Raw genomic sequence first — 27,314 nt, forward strand, 5'->3', positions numbered from 1 at the left:
CAATTGAAAATTATGTCTCCTTGTTACTGACCCTTCAACGAAGGGGAACAGCTGCTTTCTATTCACCCTGTCCATGCCCCTCATAATCTTACACACCTCTACCAGGGCTCCCCTCGGCCTTCTCTGCTCCAAAGAAAATAAGGCGAGCTTATCCAGCCTCCCTTCATTGCTGAAACGCTCCATCCCAGGTACATCCCGGTGAACTTCCTTTGCATTCCCTCCAGTACAATAAAATTCTTTGTATAGTGTACTGACCAGAACTGCACACAACATTCCAGCTGTAGCCTACTAAAACTCTGTCCAGTTGCAAAATGACCTCCCTGCTCTGATAATCAATGCTGTGACTGATAGAGGTTAGGGTCCTGTATGCTTTCTTAATTGCCCTATTACTGTGTCCTTCCATCTTTAGAGATCTGTTGACAAGCACCCCAAAATCCTGTTTCTTCCATTGAGCTTCCTAGTGCCCTGCCATTCATTGAGTACTCCCTCACCTTATTCCTTCTTGCAAAATGCATCACCTCACATCTATCAGGGTTAAATTCCATCTGGCACTGATCTACCCATCCGACTTGCCCATCTATATTTTCCTGTAACCGAACATTTTCCTCCTCTCTGTCACCAACCCTGCCAATTTTGTGTCATCTGTAAACTTAATTATCATCACCACCCCCGCCCAAACATTCTCATCTACATAATTTACGAATACCACAAACAGTAAAAAACCCAGCACTGGTCCCTGTTGTGTGCCATTGCATACTAGGCTCTAGTCACAGAAACAGCCTTCTAACACCATCCTTTGCCTCCTACTACTAAGCCAATGTTGGATCCAACGTACCAAACTAACCTGGATCCCATGTGCTTTTCTTTCAGTCTCCCATGTCGGACCTTGGCAAAGGCTTGCCAAAATCCATATAAAATACTTCAACTGCCTTACTCTTACCTACACTTGGTCACCATCTTGCAAACTTCCGCCAGATTTGTTGGGTATAACCTGCCCCTGACAAAGCCATACTGCTTATCGCTGATCAAACCTTGTCTAATCAGCATGAGAATCTTCAATTACACTTTCCTTCCTGCCCCAATACTCTCTGATTTCCATGTCAGTCAAGAATCTGCCTCCACCAATCTCAGCAGAGAATTCCATTGACTCATGACCCTTAGAGAAAAGATTGTACAGTCGATCTCAAATGGAAGACATCTTATTTTTAAATAATGTCCCTAGTTCCAGACATGAAATTACAGTGGATAATATTTTTTTCTACCATGTGATATGATCTCTTTTGTGCTATAACTCTTTCTGGGTCTCTAACCTGAAAACATCATCAGGCACAACAATCTGTCCATTTTTGTTCGATCAGTCCCATTTAGTCTAATCCTTTTTCTATATTCCTCAATCGCATCACTCTAGTAACATCCCTGCTTTTCGCTTGAACTGCATTAAGGCACCTTAGCATCTTGTAATGTTTCTTGGTCTAATGAATGCATTCTTTTTTAGGTGAAGACTGGACAAATGTTGCATCCAACCTTTCTGAATCCTGCTTTTATGCCAGTGATCTGTGTAAAGGAGAAACATATTCATATAGAATAGCATATATCAACAAAGCTGGTAAAGGACAGTTTAGTCAACCATCTTCTGAAGTTATCATTGGGAAGACAGGTAAGCTTATGACACTGCTGATCTGTCAGAACCCATTATAAAGCATATCACTATTTGACTTTACCTAAAAGATAACCCAATGTCATAGAATTATGTAGAATTTGTAGCTGGTATTTGCATTCCATATGTGCCTCTAAGTGTCAGGTGTAGCTTAGTAGAGAGCATTTTTGCTCCTGTATCAGAGCTCTCTTATTTTCAGTTCTATTTTAAATCGTGACCCCAAAGAATTGAGGCTGACATTGCAATGTACTACTCCACTATTTGGGGTGCCACTTTTTGGATGAGTTGTTAAAGGATGCATCAGTGTTCGTGAGTGAATATAAAATATCTCAGGGTGCTATTTCAAAGATGACCAGGGAAGTTATCCCTCATATGCTGACCAATATTAATCCCTCAAACAATTTCTCATTGTGGGAGTCAATGCACAATTTGACACCTGGGTATTTCCTATATTGCAGTAGTGACTGTGCAACATGATTTTAAAATAATTTGAAATATTAATAGCTTGGACTTAAATGTAGGGCTATGATGAGAAAGTTTATGGATGACACAAAAGTTAGTAGGGTGATAAATAGAAAGGAGAATAGCCACAAATAGCAGGGGGGACCCAGGGAGATGTTGAGCAAAGCAATAATCTGAGACTTGTACGATTGGGAAAAGGAGCAAGTCAAACAAACAGGCGGAGCTGAAAATGTGTTGCTGGAAAAGCGCAGCAGGTCAGGCAGCATCCAAGGAGCAGGAGAATCGACGTTTCGGGCATAAGCCCTTCTTCAGGAATCTGAAGAACGGCTCTTCAGGAATCTTCAGATTCCTGAAGAAGGGCTCATGCCCGAAACGTCGATTCTCCTGCTCCTTGGATGCTACCTGACCTGCTGTGCTTTTCCAGCAACACATTTTCAGCTCTGATCTCCAGCATCTGCAGTCCTCACTTTCTCCTAGAAGAAACAAACAGGGGAGGCAAGAACAAGGCAGAGAATAAGGTAGGACTGATAAATTCAGCTACATTTATTTCAATGCAAGACATCTAACAGGTAAGGCAGATGAAGAGTATGGTTGGAAACATTGGACTGGTATATCACAGCAATTAAAGAGACATGGCTCAGGGAAGGACAGAACTGGCAGCTTAATGTTCCAGAGTATAGATGCTTAAGAAGGATAGAAAGGGGGCCAAGAGAGGAGAGAGAGTGGCTTTTTTGTTTAGGGGTAACCTTACAGCTGTACTTAGGGAAGATATTCCTGGGAATATGTCCAGGGAAGTTGTTTGGGTGGAACTGAGAAATAAGTAAGGGATGATTACTTTATTGGGATTGTACTATAGACCCCCAATAGTCAGCAGAAAATTGAAAACCAAATTGTAAGGAGATCTCACAAGTCTGTAAGAATAATAGGGTGATTATGGTAGGGGATTTTAACTTTCCAAACATAAACTGTGACTCCAAGTGTTAAGAGCTTGGATGGAGAGGAATTTTTTAACTGTGTACAAGAACGTTTTCTGAATCAGTATGTGGATGTACTACTAGAGAAGGTGCAACACTTGACCTACTGTTGGGAAAAAAACGAAGGGCAGATGACTGAGGTGTCAGTGGGGGAGCACTTTGGAACCAGTGACCATAATTATATTAGTTTCAAAATAGTGATATAAAAGGATGAGCAAGATCTAAAAGTTAAAGTTCTAAATTGGACAAAGGCCAATTTTGATATTGTGAGGTTAGAACTTTCAAAAGTTGCTTGGGGGTGGATGTTCATAGGTAACGGGATGGCTGGAAAATGGAAAGCCTTCAAAATGAGATAGCGAGTCCAGAAACAGTATGTTCCTGTTAGGGTGAAGGGCAAGGCTGATAGGTGTAGGGAATGCTGGATGACTAGAGAAATTGAGGTTTTGGTCAAGAATAAGAAGGAAACATATATAGAGAGTCAGGTATAGACAGCAGGGATTCAGTGAATCCCCTTAAAGGCAGTAGGAGTATACTTAAGAGGGAAATCAGGAGGGCAAAAAGGTGACATGAGACAGCTTTAGCAAATAGGGTTAAGGAGAATCCAAAGAGATTCTGCAAATACATTAAGGACAGATGGGTAAGTATGGAGAGAATAGGGCCCCTTAAAGATCAGTAAGGGAACCTGTGTGTGTGGAACTGCAGAGATGAGGGAGATCCTAAATGAATATTAGATGGAGAACACAGTGAAATAAATAGTTGCATCTTGGAAAATGTCTATACGCTAGAGGAGGAGGTACTGAATGCCTTAAAACGCACAAAGGTGGATAAATCCCAGGACCTGATCAGGTGTATCCTAGAACTCTGTCTGAAGCTAGAGAAGTGATTGCTGAGTTCCTTGCTGAGATATTTGTCTCATCAATAGCCATTGGTGAGGTGCCAGAAGACTAGAGGTTGGCTAAAACTATTTAAGAAAGGTAGTAAGGATAAGCCAGGGAACTATAGGTCGGTGAGCCTGACATCAGTTGTGGGCAAGTTGTTGGAGGGTAAATGAGGGACAGGATGTACATGTATTTGAAACAGCAAGAACTGATTAGGAATAGTCAGCATGGCTTTGTGCGTGGGAAATTGTATCTCACTAACTTGATTGAGTTTTTTGAAGAATAACAAAGAGGATTGATGAGGCCAGAGTGGTGGACGTGATCTATATGGACTTCAGTAAGGCATTTGACAAGGTTCCTCATGGTAGACTGGTTAGCAAGGTTAGGTCACATGGAGTGCAGGAAGACCTAGCCATTTGAATACAGAGGTGGCTCGACAGTAGAAGACCGAGGATAGTGTTGTAGGTTGTTTTTCAGACTGGAGGTCTGTGATCAGCGGTGTGCCACTGTTTTGATCATGTACTTAAATGATTTGGATGTGAACATAGGAGGCATGGTTGGTACGTTTGCAGATGATCAAAATTGGAGGTGTAATGGACAGCGAAGAGGGTTAGCTCAGATTACAACAGTATCTTGATCAGATGGACCAATGGGCCGTGGAATGGCAGGTGGAGTTTAATTTAGATAAATCTGAGGTGCTGCATTTTGGAAAGGCAAATCAGGGCAGGACTTATACACTTAATGGTAAGGTCTTGGGGAGTGTTAATGAACAAAGAGACCTGGGAGTGCAGGTTCATAGTTCCTGAAAGTGGAGTTGCAGGAAGATAGAATAGTGAAGAAGGCTTGCCTTGATTGGTCAGTGCATTGAATATAGGTATTGTGAAGTCATTTTGTGACTGCATGAAGCCACATTTGGAATATGCATGCAATTCTGGTCTCTCTGTTATAGGAAGGATGTTGTGAAACTTGAAAGGGGTCAGAAAAGATTTACAAGTATGTTGCCAGGTTTGGAGGGTTTGAGCTATAGGGAGAGGCTGAATAGGGTGGGGCTGTTTTTCCTGGAGTGTTGGAGGTTGAGGGGTGACCTTATAAAGGTTTATAAAATCATGAGAGGTATAGTTAGGGTGAATAGCCAAGGTTTTTTTTTTTCCCTGGGGTGGGTGAGTCCAATACGAGAGGGCATAGATTTAGGGTGAGAGTTCAAAGAGTTAAGAGGGGCAACATTTTTTATAGAGAGGATTATGCATGTCTGTGCTGAGCTGCAAAAGACATTATGGAGGCTGGTACAATTACAACATTTAAAAGGCATCTGGATGGATATTTGAATAGGAAGCGTTTAGAAGGTATGGGCCAAATGCTGGCAAATGGGGCTACATTAACTTAGGATATCGGGCCGGCATGGATGAGTTGGACCAAAGGGTCTCTTTCCATGCTGTACATCTCTATGACTCTATGACTGGTCAGCCAAACAGAGCAGTGGCAAATGGGGTAGAACCTGGAGGAATGTGAGGTAAGGCTCTTGAAGAGGGTTCACAAGGCACAGAATTATATTCTGGATGCCAGAAAATCAGAGTTGATAAAGCATGGAGCTGGAAAAAAAGCAGGTCAAGTTGCGTCAGAGGAGCAGGAGAGTTGACCTTTCAGATCAGGACCACTCATCAGGGCAGCACCCTCTGAGTGGTACCACCCTGGAAAGTACTGAAGATCGGCAGGACCTTGGTCTGAATATCCATAGAACCCTAAAGGTAGGAGGGCAGTTAGGTAAGATGGTTAAGAAGACATGTGGGAGTCTTGCCTTTTGTAACCAAGGCACAGAATTCAAGGGCAAGGAGGTAATGCTGGAACTGTATAAAATGCTGATTAGGCTACAGTTTAAGTACTGTGTATTGTTTTGGTTACCACGTTATACGAAGGATGTGATTGCACTGGAAAGACTGCAGAGCAAATTTACCAGGATGTTGCTAGGCTGGAGGGTCTGATCATGAGGAATGATTGGATAGGCTGGGGGTTGTTTTCTGTGGAGCGGCAAAGTTTGCAAACAGATATGGTAGCGTTGTAATTTCAAGTCCACATGCCGGTTCATGACAACCTTTCTCCCTTTTGCTTAACAAGACGTAAAAATGATCAAGGGGTCAGCTTTCATCACCTTTCAAAAGACTCAGAGCCCTCACAGAAAATCATTTGCCTTACCTCCCTTTTAAATGAGCATCCATTTCTAAACAGGGACCATTGATCTTGATTCTGTCAAAAGAAAGAATATCTCATCCACAACCAATCTGTCAAGCTGCCTTAAGATCATTAATGTTTCAATCAAGTCACATGTTGCTCTTCTAAACTCCTCCAAAGAAAACCGGCCCATTACAGTTTTTAATCTCGTAAATCTTCTCTAAACTGCTTCCAGTCCCTAAAATGGAAGTAATATTATTTTAATATTAATATTGCCAAAGTGGAAAATTTCACACATTCCCACATTGTATTCCATTTGCAAGAATTTTACCTATTCACGTAAGCTATCTATATCTTTTTGTACCCTCCTTATGTCCTCATCATGATTGGCTTTCATACCTATCTTTGTGTCATCAGCAAATTTAACAACCACATCTTCCAGCCAAAGTCCCAGCACTAATCACCACTCATTACATCTTGCCAACCTGAAAAAGGACATGTATGCCTTCTCTCTGCTTGCTGTCAGCTGGCCGATCTTCTGTTCATACCAATACGGTATTCCTACAACATAAGCTTTTATTCTCTGTAATATTTGATGAAGCACTTTATCAAATGTTTTCTGGAAATCTTAAGTACAATACTTCCACTGGTCATTCTTAATTCATGACACATGTTACTAACTCAAGTGGATTGGTCAAACATGATTTCCTTTTTACAAAATCGTTTTGACTTTGCTGATTGCTTAAACTTATTTAAATGCTCTGTTATAACTTCTTTAAAACATTTTCCCTATGACAGAGTAAGCTAATTGCTCTGTAGTTTCCTGTTTTCTGTCGATTAGGACTTGGGCCATCATTGCTTCAACAGGTTACTCAATGTACGTTTTCTAGAGATTGTAATTTTCCTGAATTCCTCCCCCCCTTTTCCTGATTTATGGCTGCTTATGGGATATTACTTGGATAGATCAGTGAAGACTGATCCGAAATACCTGTTCACTTCATCTGCCATCTTCTTATTTTCCAGGCTCACTTTCTATAGGACTATACTTTGTTAACTGTTTTTTAAATGTTTCTACAGACTACTTTCTTTAGTTCAACAGATTCAGTAAGTGATGCATTCCCTCACTCCCTAAGAGTAAAGCCACCATGATCCCAGCATACCATTAGAAAAATGGCTGGCTGGTGGTGGTCAGCCAAAGGGTAAGGACTTTTATGGTGACCTCAAAATGGTGCAAGAATTGACCAATGCTGTCAGCATCATTCTGCATCACAAACCAATCATTCGGTTAATTGAGGTTACTAACTCCCTACCCCATCTGAAATTTCTGCTATCCTATCTCTACCACTAGCTTGGATTCAAATCAGGGAAGGACAAATTTAGGATTGACATCAGGAAGTTGTTCTTTAGAGAAAGGGTAGAATAAATTTCTGAATAATGTAACTGATGTAAAATGCAGAAATGGAGGAAGTTTCCTCTGGATGGCTAACTGAGATTTATCCAAAGAATCTTCCTTTTACATTTATAACTTATGATTGTTCCTTAGTGCAAGATTAAAATAATGTAGGCAAGGTGGCACTTATATCGACTGAATAGCTACTGACACCAGCAGAAGCTGAAGGCATCTTGTTGGTCCACGTAGGCTACAGTTGATCATGTAAACTGCAGTGATTAAAAGACTAAATACAGTGCACTCAAGGATTGCAAATAAAGAAACAAATTAAAAGTAGATTTTCTGAAAGGCGGCTGTTGGACAGGTTGAAGTTTTTTGTTTATGTTCCCAATCAAAAACATGACTTTCATTTAATTATTTTCTGAAATAATTGTGGGCGGCACGGTGGCACAGTGGTTAGCACTGCTGCCTCACAGCGCCTGAGACCCGGGTTCAATTCCCGCCTCAGGCGACTGACTGTGTGGAGTTTGCACGTTCTCCCCGTGTCTGCGTGGGTTTCCTCCGGGTGCTCCGGTTTCCTCCCACAGTCCAAAGATGTGCAGGCCAGGTGAATTGGCCATGCTAAATTGCCCATAGTGTTAGGTAAGGGGTAGATGTAGGGGTATGGGTGGGTTGCGCTTCGGCGGGGCGGTGTGGACTTGTTGGGCCGAAGGGCCTGTTTCCACACTGTAAGTAATAAAATATACTTTTATTAATTTCCTTGCCTTTTCTTTCTTTTTAGAAGTACAGTCACATAGTGTACATGGAGAAAAGCCAGCACCAGTGCATGAGACATACACATTTTTCACAGAGATAAACAGGTACAAGAGCTATCCTTAATATACTGTGAGGTTAACATCAACAAATTTGTTTGTACTGTTTACAGGATAATTCATATATGCAGAGTTTGTTTTATGTTTATCCTTTTGCGGGATGTTGAAATGGCTGATTAGGTCAGCATTTGTTGTTTATTCCCAATTGCCCTTGAACTGAGTGGATTGCTCAGCTATTTCAAAGGGGTGTTAACACTCAATAACAATGTTGTGGGTCTGGAACCACATATATAAATCAAACTGAATAGAGATAACTAATTTCCTTCCCTAAAAGACATCAGTGAACAAAGTGAATTTTTACAACAGTAGTGTAATGGCATTTTTACTGAGGCTAGCTTTCAATTCAGATCTTTTATACATTTAGATTCAAAATACACCAAGGCAGAGCATTTGATCCCAGAACATTGTCTTGGATCTCTGAATCACAATTCCAATGACAATACCATTCAGACACTATCTCCCCTTAGTCCAGAGCATGATACATAGGCTAGAATGAATTACATAAAAGATTACACATCTGGAATATGCATAAAGAGGATCAAACATGGACTGGTGTATGTTGTATGCTGGAGTGTACAGCCAAAGAAGATGAGTTGTATTTTGGATAGCACACTAAAGCCAGGAATGTGATCTCACATATGCAACAAGTTAACAGAAATAAGCCCCTCAAGGCTACTCTGTCATTCAATCAAGAATGATTGATCAACTACCCAAACATCACCTGCCCTACCAGTTCCCAAACTTCTATTGATTCAAATTTTAATTATGATCTGTAGTGGTTCAAAGTAGTGTGTCCCTGGCTGGAATTTAAACCCACCCCTGAGGCAGGGTTGTAGTTGGTGAAGATACTTAATCAATCGGGAGGATGGCAGAATATGTGGATGATCTTCCCACTTTGATGTAAATTGAGGCCCTCAAACAATGAATACCCAGTTAAGGGCCTCTTCATGCCTCCATTGCAGGCATCTGAGGTTGTATGGAAGCAAGACGGCCTTCCTGTTATAAATATACTCTGCCTGATTGAAGGACGCTGATATTGGGAAGGCAGGAAGTTATTGAGACCCACTCCCCTACTTAATTCCAAAAGCCACCACCACCACCACTGTTTCCGCTCCTTCCCCCCGCCAACCCGATCCCTTCCTCGTCACCAATCCCTCCCTCTGTGATCCAAATTCTGCCTTCACAACCCGCTGGCCTGGGCCCTGCTGCCTCTGGGCCTCTGACAGGTGCACTGCCAGTGATTGTTACTGCTGTCCAATCTGGCAGCCCCTGATCGGGGTAAGTGAGGTGTCCACCTTCTGGGGTCCTTGATCCAAGGGAAGGGCTGCTTATGGCCATTTAATATAGTGGGCCTTCTCTAAAGGCAGTTCTTTCACTGGCACCTGCTGGGAGATGAGATCCCATTGCCTGCAATAAATTACCCCATACATTCTTTAGTAATTACTTAATAAAAGGACTAGCTATACAGTAAAACTAAAAATAGAGATTGGAGAGACATTCTCTTTAAAAACAAAATGACGCAGTAAGATAATTTTCTGGCTAAATACTTGTCTTTTGAACAGTTGACAGTTAAAAAGGTGGTGGTGTTAGGATAGACTTGGAGCATGGTGATGATCTCACTGATGAGTATTTTGGCTATTGCTAGATTTAGTTTATTTTAGATAAAATGTTTGCAATAGATTATTGTATATTTTAATTTGATGCACTTTTTTTTAATAAGAGGACGCTTCAGCATCATAAAGAAATGTACGGAGAACTCCTCAGGAAAGTCATTTGCAGCTAAAATTACTCCTTACAAGAAACAGAACAAGCCCTTTGTCCTGAAGGAGTATGAAACCCTAAAGAAGCTCCATCACAACAACGTTGTTCAGCTTCATGGTGCCTACATCACACCTAAATACTTAGTTTTGATCCAAGAACTCTGTGAAGGAAAAGAGCTATATCACCATTTGGCTGAAAGGTAAAGATGGGACAGTTCTGTTTCTCCCTGTCAAAGTATAAACAATTTTATTCTGCTCCTGACTATGCTGGCCTGAACTGCTTCTGTCTTTATGCTGTTATCTGGATTTTATTCATCCTTCAAAGCAAAGGTGACTGTGTTCATTATTTGAGGCATATAATAGGATCCTACTGGGTTTGTAGATTCTTGCTAAGGATGTGTGTGCCCGGAAGGTTCTGCAACGAACTGGAAAGAATTCCACAATTGATTGAGTTTTAACTCAATTATAGGATTTGCACTCGTTCCATTTTCTCCCCTGTTCTGACATGCTTTGGCTTTTGAATGAAACAGACTGTACCATGGTGACCAAGGAAGTGGACGAGGATAAAGCAGTAGATGTGGTGTATATGGATTTTAGCAAGGTGTTCGATAAGGTACCCCATGGTAGGCTACTGCAAAAATTACGGAGGTATGGCATTGAGGGTGCATTAGAGGTTTGGATTAGGAATTGGCTGGCTGGAAGGAGACAGAGGGTAGTAGTTGATGGTAAAGGTTCATCTTGGAGTGCAGTTACTAGCGGTGTTCCACAAGGATCTGTTTTGGGACCATTGCTGTTTGTCATTTTTATAAATGACCTGGAGGAGGGGCTTGAAGGCTGAATGAGCAAGTTTGCGGATGATACGAAAGTCGGTGGAGTGGTGGACAGTGAAGAAGGATGTGGCAGGTTACAGCGGGATATACATAAGTTGCAGAGCTGGGCAGAAAGTTGGCAAGTTGAGTTCAATGTAGCTAAGTGTGAAGTCATTCACTTTGGTAGGAGTAACAAGAAGATGGATTACTGGGCTAATGGTAGGCTACTTGGTAGTGTGGATGAGCAGAGGGATCTTGGTGTCCATGTACACAGATCTCTGAAAGTTGCCACCCAGGTAAATAGTGCTGTGAAGAAGGCATATGGCGTACTGGGCTTTATTGGTAGAGGAATTGAGTTCCAGAGTCCTGAGGTCATGTTGCAGTTGTATGAGACTCTGGTGCAGCCTTATCTGGAGTATTGTGTACAGTTTTGGTCGCCATACTATAGGAAGGATGTGGAGGCACTGGAACGGTGCAGAGGAGGTTTACCAGGATGTTGACTGGCATGGTAGGAAGATCGTATGAGGAAAGGCTGAGGCACTTGGGGCTGTTCTCATTGGAGAAAAGAAGGTTTAGGGGTGACTTGATAGAGGTGTACAAGATGATTAGGAGTTTAGATAGGGTTGACAGTGAGAACCTTTTTCCGCATATGGAGTCAGCTGTTACTAGGGGAGACAGCTTTAAATTAAGGGGAGGTTGGTATAGGACAGATGTTAGGGGTAGATTCTTTACTCAGGGTGTTGTGAGTTCATGGAATGCCCTGCCAGTATCAGTGGTGGACTCTCCCTCTTTATGGTCATTCAAGCGGGCATTAGATAAGCATATGGAGGTTATTGGGCTAGTGTAGGTTAGGTAGGCTTCGGTCGGCGCAACATCGAGGGCCGAAGGGCCTGTACTGTGCTGTATTTTTCTATGTTCTATGTTCTATGTTTGATTTGGGTATGCCAGGTGCAGCATTCCCAGTGAGCTTCTCCAAACGTTCAAAGTTGATATCAAAACTCTTAATTGAGTCATTCAAAGTGATCTTGTGGTGTTTCCTTTGACCATGTGAGTGCACCCCAGATTCAAGCGCTTCATAGAAGATTGACACTAATCACTTTGTCAAAGACATTGGTCAACAAACATGACGTTGAGGTCCCCATTCCGTGCTTGACATTTCTGGATGCGGCATAGACTTTCACCTCTGTAGATCTCAGTTAAGGTTTGCATAAACTCCTGGGGCTCTGGTATTAGACAGTTTAGGGACAGAACTAAACAGAAGTAGCTGATTCCGCCCATTGAGCCCGCTCTGCCAATTAGATAGGCTATGGCTGATCTTCTACTTCAAATACATTTTCCTTCACCATCCCCGTATCACTTGATTTTTTTTTTAATCCACTGATACTCAACAATTGAGCCTCCATTGTCCATTTTGGTAGAGCATTCCAAACATTCACCACTTTCTAAATGAAGAAGTTGCTGCTTATCTCGGTCCTAGTTAGTTTATTCTTTATTCTAACATTGTGTCTCCTAGTTCTATATCTGCCACATTACTCACCATTTAGTATAATCAAAGAGCTAAAAAGGCTGCTCTAAACATTGTCCTCTCACCTTCCTGGCCAGCAAGGATCTTATCAATGAGGTTGTAATTTAACCTCAAAAACAAAACTTAAGTGACACCATTCAACATTGATGCATGAAACATGCACATTCCCTTGAACAATGTGACTACTGACAGAACTGAGCAAAGAACTGCATTAGTTGGTAGAGAGGTGGCTTGGTACTACCGCCAGATCACCATCAGAGATGTCAATCTGTCTGAGGAGGGTCAGCTGAGAAAGTCTATGCAAGTTCTTTTTGAGGGCCCACGGACAAGAGAAGTGCTGCAATGCCAGTGTAGACTTTGCGGTCATAAATCAATAAATTGACTTGACTTCTTTTCCAAGATGACAGCTGTCTGATGGTATTAAAATTCCCCTGCATGGCCACAAGCAAGCAACTTCCACCAAGCTGTATATCTCTACAGCAACTAACCCTGATGAAATCAGTAAAATCAATGATGAGCTCCACTCCTTGATTACTAGGATTGTGTCAAAGTAGGTCAAGTTAGTTGTTGATTAGACACCACCAATGGGTGAATATGTCACGCTACTGAGCAAATGGGGAAACTGTCATGCGACATATTTCTACCAGTTTGTGCCCTGGCAAAGCTGATGCAGGTATATGTTCTAAAACTGTTATTGTGAGAATTTAAAATTTAAACAGGAGCTTGCCAATCCTGCAGCAATCATAGAGGCATCTTACTTCTCTCCATCATTGGCAAAACCTTCAAGCATTGTTACAGATCACCAACTGTAGAAGGGCTCATCAGGAAAAAAGTAGGGTTCCGATAGGAAGTAGTAATAGCAATAATCTGCTGTAGCTGAAGATGTGTGCTAAGTAATATGCTTAATGATTCCCCAGTTTTCTGCATCCCTAATTATAACAAGGCATCTTGAGTGAACCTGCATTCTATGTTATTGGCATTTAACCAACTATGTAATCACCAGGGAAAGGGACATGTAGGATGTGCATGTAACAAAAGCTGAGTGTGGCACTGACTGCTGGAATGACTACTATCTTATTTCAAAGCCAGTCCCCTACATGTCGTCTTGATGTGAAATTCCAGAAGAAACATGCCAATGTCTCAAAATTCAAAAAGGGGGTCATAATGGGATCTCTCTCAGACAAATTTTAGAGTCACCTTCGCATAGCAGTAAAGGACACTCGCTGAATTTATGACATGATGTGGAGGTGCCAGTGTTGGACTGGGGTGGAAAAAGTTTAAAATCACACACCGGCAGGCTACAGTCCAACAGGTATTTGGAAGAACTGCTTTCAGAGAACTGCTCCTTCGTCAGATAGCTAGTGGGGCAGGATCATAAGACATAGGTTTTATAGAAAAAGTGTCATATAACTGATGCAATGTATTGAACAAACCTAGATTGCTATTAAGTCTTTAAAAACTTAGAATGGGATTGTAGGTTTCGATTCATTAATGTGTAAATCCCATGTGTAAGTCAAATTCCCAAAGTAAATTAAGGTTTTATATAAAAAAGGTGACATATCAGCTCAGACAATGCGTTAAAGGTGTGAGGTTAGAGTCTGTCTGTATTCCAACCTTGAGTCAGACCGTTTCTATTTCCAAAGTAAGAATTTATAAAATGTTGTATGACCTGACTGCCTATAGATTGTGTGCTTTTTGAAAAAAATAGAATGTATCTGCAAATGCAAATTCACCCCATTGACTTACATTCTTAGGCAACTTTACAGGGTAGACATCGAGCACTGGGGACATAATCTCAGGGTTAGAGGTGGCATATTTAAGACAAAGATGAGGCAGAATTTCTTTTCTGAGGGTGAATCTGTGGAAATCTTCACCATATTAAGTATGAAGTGGTGTTTTAGTCAGTATGGGAATCAATGGTTATGGGAAAAGGATAGCATTGAGGATGACTAGGTCAGCCATGATTTCACTGTGTGTGCGCGCACAAGTGTGACCAAGTAAATACCTGTGAGAGCGTCAGAGTGTGGGGGGGGATTGTGTGTCTGAGAGAGCGGGTGTGTGTATGAAGGAGGGTCTGCATGAGTGTGTGTGTGTAAGAGTATGTGTGTATGTGTATTTGTAGTGTAGTGGGGTCGCCTGTAGTGTGACATGAACCCAAGATCCTGGCTGAGGCCATCCTTATGGGTACTGAACTTTACTGCAGTCTATGAGCTGAGATGTTACCTTTTTTTTAAATAAAACCTTAAGTTATCAAGGGAATTTGACTTGAAATTTACATTAAATCTGGGATTTACATATTAGTGAATTGAAACCTGCAACCCCATTCTAAGTCATTAAAGACTTAATAGCAATCTAGGTTTGTCAACACATCAAATCAGTCGTATGATATTTCGATCATTTATTATAATTTGCGTGTCTTATGATCCCGCCCCACTAGCTACCTGATAAAGGAGCAGCACTCCAAAAGCTTATACTTCCAAATAAACCTGTTGGACTATAACCTGATGCTGTGTGACTTTTAACTGAATTTATGACAACTACACAACCATCAAGGGTATTGTGCTCTCCACAGCTCTAGAGAAATTTGGCACTGCCTCTTGTAAACATCAACACTGGTTTTATGGAAACAATGAGCTGATCCAGAAACTACTTGAGGGTTTATTTCAATGGCAAGTCAATACTATCCAAGCATTAAACCTACCCAGACATCCACAGAACTACAGTACATAGTAGCTCATATTGCTGCCTCACAATATCAGGGACCTGGGTCTGATTCCAGCTTTGGATGATTGTCTGTGACTGCATAGGTTTGTGGTGGGTACTCCAGTTTCCTCACTCTGCCCAAAGAAGTACAGGTTCGATGGATTAACCACGCAAGGTTGCAGGGACAGGGTAAGGGCTGGGCTTAGATGGAATGCTCTTCAGAGGATTGGTGAAGATTTAATGAGCCAAGTGGCCTCTTTTCTGCACTATAGGGATTCTGTGATTCCAAAAGCAAGTTACCGGACACTCACTGTTCTGAAAAAGGGTCTTTGGACACGACATGTTAACTTTGTTTTCTGTCCACAGATCTGCCAGACCTGCTGAGATTCTCCAGCAATTTCTATTTATGTATTCAGATCTCCAGCACCTGCAATTTATTTTATTATTTGCTGATTTTTTTTTCCCATCTCCGAATCTCCCATGGTAATTTTTTTACCTATTTACCATCACCAGTAAATCATCTGTATACTCCAATTGATAAATTTATACCCAAAGTCCATTAAAAGCAGTGTAGACCATCACAAGTGAGGGAGAGGGGACTAAATCAAAATAGCATTAGAAGGGGAAGTTCTTTGTTTTATTGTACTCATTGTAAGTGCTGTATAAACAGCTTTTTATTCAGGTAGTGGAGGAGGTTACTACAGACAAGCTGGAGTCAGAGGAATGGGTGGTATATGAAGGGAGATTCGGCTAGCAACAAATAGCTGATTGACAACCAATCACCATTCCCATAAGACCTTCTGCCAGCCAATAACGATATGAATCAAAAACAGAAACTACTGGAGAAATTCAGAACTAAGAAGGGTCACTGGACTTGAAATATTAACTAAGCTTTTTCTCTGCAGATGCTGCCAGACCTACTGAGTTTCTCCAGCAATTTCTGCTTTTGTTTCAGATTTCCAGAATCTGAAGTTCTTAGTTTTATTTTTGAGGATATGAATGTTTGGTCAGAAGCCATTGAACCTTCAGAAAAACAAGGAGCTGCCTTTTGTCAGCAGTTTTAAAAAAAACAAGCCTGAAGAAAGCTAGTTTATTACTGTAGCTCTGAACCATTAAGAGACTTCATGTGTAAATCGGTCATTCTGTGTCTCAATCAAGTAAATGAAACATCTTGGAAAAGGAACATCAAGGAGCAGACCTGATAGACTGAATGGCCACAAGCCCTGACAAAGCAAAAGACAATAAGACGTAAGAGCAGAAGTAGGCCATTCAGTCCATCAGGTTTGTTCCTATTCAGTGAAATCATGGCTGACCTAGTCATCCTCAATGCTATCTTTTTCCCATAACCATTGATTCCCATACTGACTAAAACACCACTTCATACTTAATATGGTGAAGATTTCCACAGATTCACCCTCAGAAAAGAAATTCTGCCTCATCTCTGTCTTAAATATGCCACCTCTAACCCTGAGATTATGTCCCCAGTGCTCGATGTCTACCCTGTAAAGTCGCCTAAGAATGTATGGTTCAATAAGGTCACCTCTCATTCTTCTAGATTCGAACAAACCCTGTGGACTGAGACCGTTGAACTGTCCTCCTAGTCGTTTCCTTTGCCCCAGCACCTATTTTTTTTGTGACTGTCTAGTGTTTAGTTTGGGGTGGCAGGAAATGGGTGTAAAGGGATTAGAACTTTAATTAGTAGTTATATGCTGATGCTTTATAATTATTTATTTTTAATTAGAATCTATTTATTTGTGATAAATAGTAATTCTTGTTAAGTACAAATATCAGACATGTTTTATGTCAACCTGGGTCTGACAGGTAAATTGAGGAATTATGTGTATCTTTTAAAAAAATCTTTAAATTTTGTGACTACAGAAATGGCGGGGCTTGATTTCCAGTGTGCTACCCCAGTGAGGTATAATATTAGTCCTATACTTACTCTATATCCCCGCAATTATTTTCTTTCAAGTAGTTATGAAACCAGAAGAATTTTATCCATTTGTAGTTTGAAAGGTATGACTGAAGAAAATTGGTTACATAATCGAAGGTGAATATTACGATATTCTGATTTTTTTTCATTCTATTGTAGGACCTCTTACACTGAACACCATGTGGTGGAGTTGCTCACACAGATACTCAGTGCTGTTGAATATCTCCACCTCAATCATACTGTTCACCTTGATCTAAAATCAGAGAACTTGATCATTGTGCAGCACAATGTATTGAAGCTGCTGGATTTCAGCAGTGCTGAGATACTGCTACCAGGCCATCCTGTGTTGGTAGAAAAGTGCAGAGACTTCATGGAGAATATGGGTGAGGCTTGCTTTTATTATTTGTCAATTAAAAAGAAATGCTTGCATTCATATTGCATCTCATTCATCCATGACAGCCTCTAAATTGTTGCCAATAATTGAAAAGCAGAATACTGCCAATGCTGGAAAACAAAAGAAAAACAAATAAAAACTGGAAACACCCAATGAGTCAGGCAGCATGCAGATGGAAAGAAATAGAGCTCATGTTTCATGTTAGTGACTCCTCACAATGAAATGTGGCAATGTAGGCAATGTAATAGCTAATGTGAGAACAGTAACATTCCATAAACACAAACAAATTGGCCAAACATCTATTCTTGGAAAAGGATTAGAATTAATTTTTACGGACGTTATAGAACATTTGCAAAATCAGAATCAAATCAAGTAGAGTCAGCATGGTTTTGTGAAAGGAAATCATGTCCAACAATTTATTAGAGTTTTTCAAGGAAGTCTCAACCAGAGTGGATAGTGGGGAACCAGCAGATGGAAACCAGTATTTGGAAATCCAAAAGATGTTCAGCAATGTACCTCATAAAAGGTTAAGTCATGAGTCAAAAAATTAAGATAAGAGTCCACCTTGTTGGAGGCAGTATGTTGGCATGGATAGATAATTTGCTATGGGCAGCAAATTACAAGTGGAAAAAGGGGTTCTTTTTCAGGTTAATGACCTACGACCAGTGGGGTTCCAAGGGGATCAATACTGGGAGCACAACTATTATATAATTATGAATGACTTGAAGGGAGGAAGTGAATGTATTGTAGCCAGATTTGCAAATGACACAAAAATAAGTGGAAAGGCAGATTGCGAGTTGTCCTACCTGCCTATCTTCTTTTCCACCTATCCACTCCACCCTCTCCTCCTTGACCTATCACCTTCATCCCCTCCCCCACTCACCCATTGTACTCTATGCTACTTTCTCCCCACCCCCACCCTCCTCTAGCTTATCTCTCCACGCTTCAGGCTCACTGCCTTTATTCCTGATGAAGGGCTTTTGCCCGAAACGTCGATTTCGAAGCTACTTGGATGCTGCCTGAACTGCTGTGCTCTTCCAGCACCACTAATCCAGGTTGCGAGACGAATATAATTTACAGAGATAATGAAAAGTTAAATAAATGAGCAAAACGTTTGCAAATAAAGTAAAGAACGTAGAACATTACAGAGCAGTACAAGCCCTTTGGCCCTCAATGTTTCACTGACCTGTGGAACCAATCTGAAACCTATCTATCCTACACTATTCCATTTTCATCCATATGTTTATCCAATGACCATTTAAATGCCCTTAAAGTTGGCTAGTCTACAACTGTTGCAGGCAGTGCATTCCACACCCCTACTACTCTCTGAGTAAAGAAACTACCTCTGACATCTATCCTATTTCTATCACTCCTCAATTTAAAGCTATGTCCCCTTGTGCTAGCCATCACCATCCGAGGAAAAAGGCTCTCACTTTCTCCACCCTATCTAACCCTCTGATTATCTTATATGTCTCAATTAAAGCACTTCTCAACCTTCTTCTCTCTAATGGAAACAGCCTCAAGTCCCTCAGTCTTTCCTCATAAGACCTTCCCTCCATACCAATATCCTAATAAATGTCCTCTGCACCCCTTCCAATGCTTCCATACCCTTCCTATAATGCAGTGACCAGAACTGTATGCAATACTTCAACTGCGGCCGCACCAGAGTTTTGTACAGCTCTGAAACGTGGCTCTGAAACTCAATCCCTCTACCAATAAAAGCTAACACACTGTATGCCTATCAACCTGGGTGGCAATTTTCAGAGATCTATGTACATGGGCATCAAGATCTCTCTGCTCTACCAAGAATCTTATCATTAACCCAGTACTCTTTATTCCTGTTGCTCCTTCCAAAGTGAATCACCTCACACTTTTCCACATTAAACTCCATTTCCCACCTCTCAGCCCAGCTATGCAGCTTATCTATGCCCCTCTGTAACCTGCAACATCCTTCGGCACTATCCACAACTCCACCGACCTTAGTGTCATCCGCGAATTTACTAACCCATCCTTCTACGCCCTCATCCAGATCATTCATAAAAATGACAAACAGCAGTGGCACCAAAACAGATCCTTGCGGTACTGTAGTAGTAACTGAACTCCAGGATGAACATTTCCCACCAATCATCCTCTGCCTTCTTTCACATAGCCAATTTCTGATCCAAACCGCTAAATCACCCTCAATCCCATGCCTCCATATTTTGTGCAATAGCCTACCTTGGGGAACCTTATCAAAAGCCTTACTGAAATCCATATACACCACGTCAGCCACTTTACCCTCATCCACCTGTTTGGTCACCATCTCAAAGATCTCAATAAGGTTTGTGAGGCACAATCTACCCTTCACAAAACCGTGTTGACTATCTCTAAACAACTTATTCCTCTCTAGATGATTATAAACCCTCTCTCTTATAACCTTTTCCAACACTTTACCCACAATTGAAGTAAGGCTCACTTGTCTTTAGTTACCAGGGTTGTCTCTACTCCACTTCTTGAACAAGGGGACATTTTCTATCCTCCAGTCTTCTGGCAGTATTCCTGTTGATAATGACGATATAAAGATCAAAGCCAAAGGCTCTGCAATCTCCTCCCTGGCTTCCCAGAGAATCCTAAGATAAATTCCATCCAGCCCAGGGGACTTATCTATTTTCACACTTTCCAGAATTGCTAACACCTCCTCCTTGTGAACCTCAATCCTAGTAGCCTGTATCTCAGTGTTCTCATAAACAACATTGTCTTTTTCCAGTGTGAATACTGATGATAAATATTCATTTAGCACTTCCCCATCTCCTCGGATTCCACTCACAACTTCCCATTGCTATCCTTAATTGGCGTAATCCTTTTCTAGTCATTATCTTATTCCTAATATACCTATAGAAAGCTTTAACATTTTCCTTGATCCTATCTGCCGACGACTTTTCATGTCCCTTCCTGGCTCTTCTTAGCTCTCTTTTTAGGTCTTTCATGGCTAACTTATAACTCTCAAGTGCCCTAACTGAGCTTTCACATCTCATCCTAACATAAGCCTTCTGCTTCCTCTTGACAAGATATTCAACTTCTTTAGTAAACCACAGCTCCCTCGCTCGAGCACTTCCTCCCTGCCTGCCTGACAGGTACATACTTGTCAAGGACATGCAGTAGCTGTTCCTTAAATAAGCTCCACATTTCAATTGCGCCCACTCCCTGCAGTTTCCTTCCCATTCCATGCATCCTAACTATTGCCTAATCGCATCATAATTGCCTTTCCCCCAGCAATAACTCTTTCGTACATACCTATCCCTTTCCATCACTAAAGTAAACAATCGAATTATGGTCACTATCACCAAAGTATTCACCTACCTCTAAATCCAACACCTGGCCGGGTTCATTACCAAGTACTAAATCCAATGTGGCCTTGCCCCTTGTTGGCATGTTATCATACTGTGTCAGAAAACCATCCTGCACACGTTGGAGAAAAACTGACCCATCTAAAGTACTCGAACTATAGTATTTCCAGTTAATATTTGGAAAGTGAAAGTCCCTCATAAAAACTACCCTGTTGCTCTCACTCCTATCTAGAATTATCTTTGCTATCCTTTCCTCTATATCTCTGGAACTATTTGGAGCCTGATAGAAAACTCCCAACAGGATCACTTCTCCTTTCCTGGTTCTAACCTCAGCCCATACTACCTCAGTAGATGAGTCCTCAAACATTCTTTCTGCCATCGTAATACTGTCCTTGACTAACAATGCCACACCTCCCCCTTTTTTACCATCTGTTCTTGCTGAAATATCTAAATCCTGGAACCTGAACAACCATTCCTGTACCCTGTTCTATCCATGTCTCCGAAATGGCCACAACATCAATGACCCAGGTACCAACTCATGCTGTAAGTTCACACACCTTATTCCACATGCTTCTGGTTTGAAGTAGACACACTTCAAACCACCTTCCTGCTTGCCAGTGAACTCTTGCAACCTTGAAACCTCATTTCTGACTTCAATGCTCTCAGCCTCCTGGACACTGGAATTACAATTTAGGTTCCCATCCCCCTGCTGAATTAGTTTAAACCCTCCTAAAGAGCATTAGCAAATCGCCCCCCCCCCCCCCCCACCACCAAGGATATTGGCACCCCTCTGGTTCAGGTGCAGACCGTCCTGTTTGTAGAGGTCCCACCTACCCCAGAATGAGCTCCAATTATCCAGGAATCCAAAACCGTCCATCCTGCACTATCCCTATAGCCACGTTTCCAACTCCTCTCTCTCCCTATTCCTCACTTCGCTAGCACATGGCACAGGCCACAAACCAGAGATAACAACTATTTGTTCAAGCACTAAGCTTCCACCCTAGCTCCCAGAATTTCTGCCTTAAATCCCCATCCCTTTTCCTACCTATGTTGTTGGTGACTATGGGGACCACAACTTGGGGCTGCTTCCCCTCCCCCTCAAGGATCCCAAAAACACAGTCTGAGACATCACAAACCCTGGTACCTGGGAGGCAACACACCAACCATGAGTCTGTCTCATTTCCACAGAACCTCCTATCTCTCCCCCCACTAATAAGGAGTCCCCAATGAGTAATGCTCATCTCCCCCCTTCCCTTCTGAGCAACAGGAACCAACTCTGTGCCAGACACTTGTCACCATGGCTTACCTCTGATAAATCGGTCCCCCCAATAGTAGAAGAAAGTGAGGACTGCAGATGCTGGAGATCAGCTAAAAAAATGTGTTGCTGGAAAAGCACAGCAGGTCAGGCAGCATCAAAGGAGCAGGAGAATCGACGTTTTGGGCATAAGCCCTTCTTCAGGAAGAAGGGCCCCCCAATAGTATCCAAACGATATACTTGTTATTGAGGGAGGTGGCCACAGGGGTTCCCTACACTACCTGCCGGTTCCCTTTCCGTCCCGACTGTAACCCACCTGCCTTTTTCTTGCACCTGATGTGTGACTATCTCCCTGTAACTCCTCTCAATAACCCCCTCCGCCTCTGAATGATCCGAAGTTCATCCAGCTCTAGTTCCCTAAGGCGTGTTCGAGGAGTTGAAGTTGGGTGCACTTCCCGCAAAGGAAGTCAGCAGGGACACTAAGTGGCGACCCTTACCTCCCACATTCTGCAGGAGGAACATTCAACTGCCTTAATCACCATCCCCACTATTCTAAATTCCCAAAGAGACTACTGAAAAATAAGGTGGGAAATGCAAAGTTGCCTATTTTGGAAGGAAAACAAAGAATTGTATTTAAACCCAGAAATCTGCTACACAAAGGGATTTGAGGGTAACTGTGCACAAAACATAAAGCTGTTACATAAGTAGAGCAGGTAATCAGGAAGGCGAATGGAATGTTGGCCCTTATCTCAAGGGGGTTGGAGTATAAGAATAGGGAAGTCTAACTGCAGTTGTACAAGGTATTTGGAGTACTGTAAGGAGTTTTGGTCCCTTTATTAAGGAGGTATAATTTCATCAGAGGCAGTCCATGGAAGGTTCACGAGGATGATTCCCAGTATGGAGGAATTGTTTTATGAGCAAAGGTTGTTCACCAGAGTTTAGAAGAACGAGAAATGGTCTCATTGAAACACTGAAACAATTGTTCAGGAGCTTGACAGGCTAAATGCTGAGAGGATGTTTCCCCTCATGGGAGAGTCTAAGACCAGAGGATGTAGTGTCAGATTTGATGCCATTTGAGAGAGTGAGATAAAGAAGAATTTCTTCCTTCAGAGAGTCGAGTCTTTGGAATTCCTTGCCATGGAGAGCTGCGGGGCCAGAGTTGTTGTATACATTTAAGGTTGAGGTAGATTCTTCATCAGTTGGGGAATCAAAGGGTTATGGAGAAAGGGCAGGAAAGTGGATGTGAGGAATGTTGGATCAGTCATGATCCTGTTGAATGGTGGACCAGCTTAAGGGGCCGAACAGCCTATTCCTGTCCCTATTTCCTATGATTTTATGAATAGAAAAAAGATCAGTAATTTTTATTAATATTTATATTATTTAAAAATAGGTGATGGCCAGCACACGAAGTACAACTGACTTCTTTGAAATAGCGTTTACATCTACCCCAGATCTTTTACCTGAAAAATAATACTTGCTAATGTCTATCAGTATTCCACTTGAGTGTCATTTTAGATTTTATATAGAGGTCTCTAAAGGGAAAATTGAACTTTTGATTCAGAGATATAACTACTGCCCAGAAATTCACAGCTAACACCTGTTGAGTTCCAAAACTACCCAGCAGAACTGAAAGGATTTAATTTCCAGCTATTCATAGCAACAACCTGCTTAGTCATAAAAAGTGTTCAGTTTCCATAAAGTACTGGTCATATATGGATGTTGAATCTACTGTTGTCACAATGATGTATCAGTGTATTTGTAGTTCAGTTGCAGTGCACATTTAGTCCAAACTCTTTCATTTGCTTTCCTGAGCAATGATCAATAGGTTTCATCACATTTTTGCATCATCCATTTTCTTAATTTACAATCATAAGAAATAGAAGCAGGAGTAAGCAATTTGGCCCAACAAATCTGCTCCTCTATTTAATTACATAATGTCTAATTCAGTCTGGAACATAATAAAGTATACTTGCAAGACCATAAGACATTATCAGTAGCCAAAACAGCTAATTTCTGGAGAAATGGCCATATGCAACGAAAGAACAAATCAACAGTTTGTTTTGACAGGCAAAAAGGACATAGATTTTAAAGGTAGAAAAATAGGTCTAAGTTGCACCTTTTTGCACTCCTGTGTATTTTCTTCCTCTCGAGAGCACAGGGTATTTGGAAAAGACATTTGCAAATGGAATTTAGAGTTCTGACATCCTTAAGTTTTTTCCTATAATACTGGTTTCAAAACTGGAAATGATATCTTTATGACACAGATCAAATTTTGTCACATTTTTTAATCAAGTGGGGATGAATGACAACTACAATTTGGATAGTTATAAGATTGATTGATTATTAAATGCATTTTTCACGTATACATACCTTATGTAATATTACAGTTTACAAGTTAAAGTTTTCCTTTTTCAGCTCCAGAGATTCTTGAAGGGAAGGCAGTTGTTCCAGAGACAGATATCTGGGCAGTCGGTGTACTAACCTTTACAATGTGAGTTGTTTGGCTCAATATCTCTGATTTAACTAAATCCTGTACAATTAGTAATTTACATATTCTGTACAACCCCACACCCATCCATCGTCTCACCTAACACCCATCATTTACAAACGAAAAATTATATGAAATCAAAATTGTTTTCCTCTTGATAAAATAATTTACTAGAAAATGATAATATAGTGATAATGGGTACTACATTAGAGAACAATTGGTACTGATTCCATGTTGTGCAGTTAAATCAATAAATCTGATATAATCTATTGCATGTTCAGATTATGTAAAACAGCATAATCCTTTATGTTCCCCTATGTCACACGTTCCTAACCGCAAGGAGCAATGCAAAGTCACAATCCAGGAGTGTTTTCCAGTAAGGAACAGAAGATGAAGTGTTAACATACCTGGGAAAGCTTTCACCCACTTAGTAACAGCTGTTGACTGAGCTGCAATTTGAACAAGGCATATTAAAATCCGTTAAAGTAATGCATGGAGAGGGAGGAGAGAGAGAGACAATGAAAGAAATAAGAAATACAAATGGAATGTATGCAAAGATTGCCAAACAGATCTTATTTCCATTCTCTTGTAGGTTAAGTGCGGATTGTCCTTTTAGATCTGATAAAGATTGTGACAAAGAAAAGAATGTAAGGAAAGGGAAAGTCAAGCTCGGGAGATGTTATGCTGGCCTTTCACAAGGAGCAGTTTTGTTTCTAAAGAATACATTGTGTTAACCCAGGGTGAGAATTCATTTTTTTTGCTTTTCTTAAGCACATCTGTCATTCAGTGCAGTTGGGGTTCCACCAGGGCCATTCACCAACTGACCTCATCACAGCCTAGCAAAACTGGAGTCTGTAGGAATCTGGGGAACACGGTCCGGTGTTTGGGTCATAGCTGGCACATAGAAAGCTGGTTGTGGCTGTTGGAGGTCAGTCATCTCAGGATAATCTCTAGAGGGGGTTCCTCCGAGCAGATTTTTAAAAAGTTAACCTGTTCAGATATGTCATGAGAAACCTTTGAAGTAGGTGCTTCATGCCTTTGTGGCCAGGAGTCAGGACACTACCATTGTGCCACAAGAGCTCTGAGGGTTCCTCAGAGTCATGTCCTTGGCCCAACCATCTTCAGCTGCTTCAAATGACCTTCCCTCCATAAAGTCAGAAGTAGAATCGTTCGCTGATGATAGTACTATGTTCAGCACCATTCGCAACTCCTCAAATACTGAAGTGGTCGTGTTCAAATATAAGATGATCAGGACAATATCCAGACTTCGGCTGAAAAGAGGCAAAGATATCTCTAATTTCAAAGCTAATATTGATCTTGCTTTGTTCACCTCTTGTGCAGCCATTACCTTGTATATCTCACTCTGTCTAAGCTCCCTATGATCTTATGTGCTTATTTGCTATGATCTGCCTGTACTGCTCACAAGACAAAACATTTCACTGTACTTAGGTACATCTGATAACAATAAATCAAACTAGCAATAACAACCACATAAATGCCCGGCAATGATCATCTTAAATAATCTAACCACCACCCCTTGAATTCAATGACGTTATCATTACTAAATTCCCCACTATCATAATCCTGTGGATTACCATTGACCAGAAACTGATCTGGATTCATCATGAAAATACAAGGCTGCAAGAGCAGGCCAGAAGTTAGGAATTTTGTGGCAATTAACTCACCTCCTGTTTCCCAAAGTCTGTTTATCGTCGATAAGGCACAAGTCAGGAGTGTAAGGGAATACTCTTCACCTGCCTGGATAGGTGCAGCTCCAACAATTCAGAAGGTTGACACCATCCAGGACAAACCAGCACGTTTGACTGGCACAACATCTACAAGCATTCAGTCACCCAACTACTGACACTCAATAGCAGCAATGTGTACTAACAACAAAATGTGTTGCAGAAACTTGCTAAAGAACCTTTGACAGCACGTTCCAAACCCACAGCCACTTCCATCTGGAAAGATAGGGCCACAGATAGATGGGAACATCACGAACATGTTTCCCTCCAAGCCACTCAACCATCCTGATTTGGAATATGTCACTATGTCAAAATCCTGAAATTCCTTCCCTAAAGGTATTTTGTGTGGCTACCTACAGCAACAGTTCAACAAAGCAGCTCAGCTTCTCAAGGACAACTAGGGATAAATGCTGTCCTAGCCAGTGATGCTCATGTTCCATCGGTGAATTTAGAAAAAAATGGACCTTCCTCCCCACCTCCTCCCTTGCACCATCCACTTAAAATCCTCTCTGCAGCTCTACGTTTATGAGTTGCTAACGAAATCAAAATTACAGTACTTCCTTCCTCAAAGGATGTGACTGGTTCTTGAAACAAACACATTGCTGATGTGCTTGCTGAGGATCACACTGGTGTCCACCAGGTCCAACATTCTTAAGTTGTAACACATCACCTGCTCTGATGTCTTTATCGGAGTTTAATTAATCAGAATTTTAAGTTTAAAAGTGTAATTCAGATGTAAGCTGTAGTTTTATCAGGTAATTTAACTAGTTAAACTATAAACTTAATGTATAACTTATATTTGTCCTAAACCAGTTTAAAATACTGCATCCATACAACATTTACAAGGCATCTGGATGGGTACAACAGGGAAGGTTTAGAGGGATATGGGCCAAATGGGACTAGATTAATTTAGGATATCCAGTTGGCATGGACACGTTGAACTGAAGGGTCTGTTTCTGTGCCGAACATCTCTATGA

The 27,314-nt window shown here is 41.3% G+C and overlaps 1 protein-coding gene across 1 annotated transcript in view; it reads left to right on the plus strand.

The window, feature by feature from the left end:
* The window catches only part of obscnb (obscurin, cytoskeletal calmodulin and titin-interacting RhoGEF b), an 802,448-nt gene that overhangs the window by 772,820 nt on the left and 2,314 nt on the right, over positions 1-27,314 (plus strand). Inside the window, exons 111-115 of the mRNA XM_072576281.1 lie at positions 1,496-1,657; positions 8,309-8,387; positions 10,120-10,359; positions 17,289-17,512; positions 24,520-24,595. Coding sequence (XP_072432382.1) covers positions 1,496-1,657; positions 8,309-8,387; positions 10,120-10,359; positions 17,289-17,512; positions 24,520-24,595 — 781 coding nt within the window. The remainder of the gene's footprint in view (positions 1-1,495; positions 1,658-8,308; positions 8,388-10,119; positions 10,360-17,288; positions 17,513-24,519; positions 24,596-27,314) is intronic.

The sequence above is a fragment of the Chiloscyllium punctatum genome, chromosome 8, assembly GCF_047496795.1.
Source record: "Chiloscyllium punctatum isolate Juve2018m chromosome 8, sChiPun1.3, whole genome shotgun sequence".
Classification (NCBI taxonomy): Eukaryota; Metazoa; Chordata; class Chondrichthyes; order Orectolobiformes; family Hemiscylliidae; genus Chiloscyllium; species Chiloscyllium punctatum.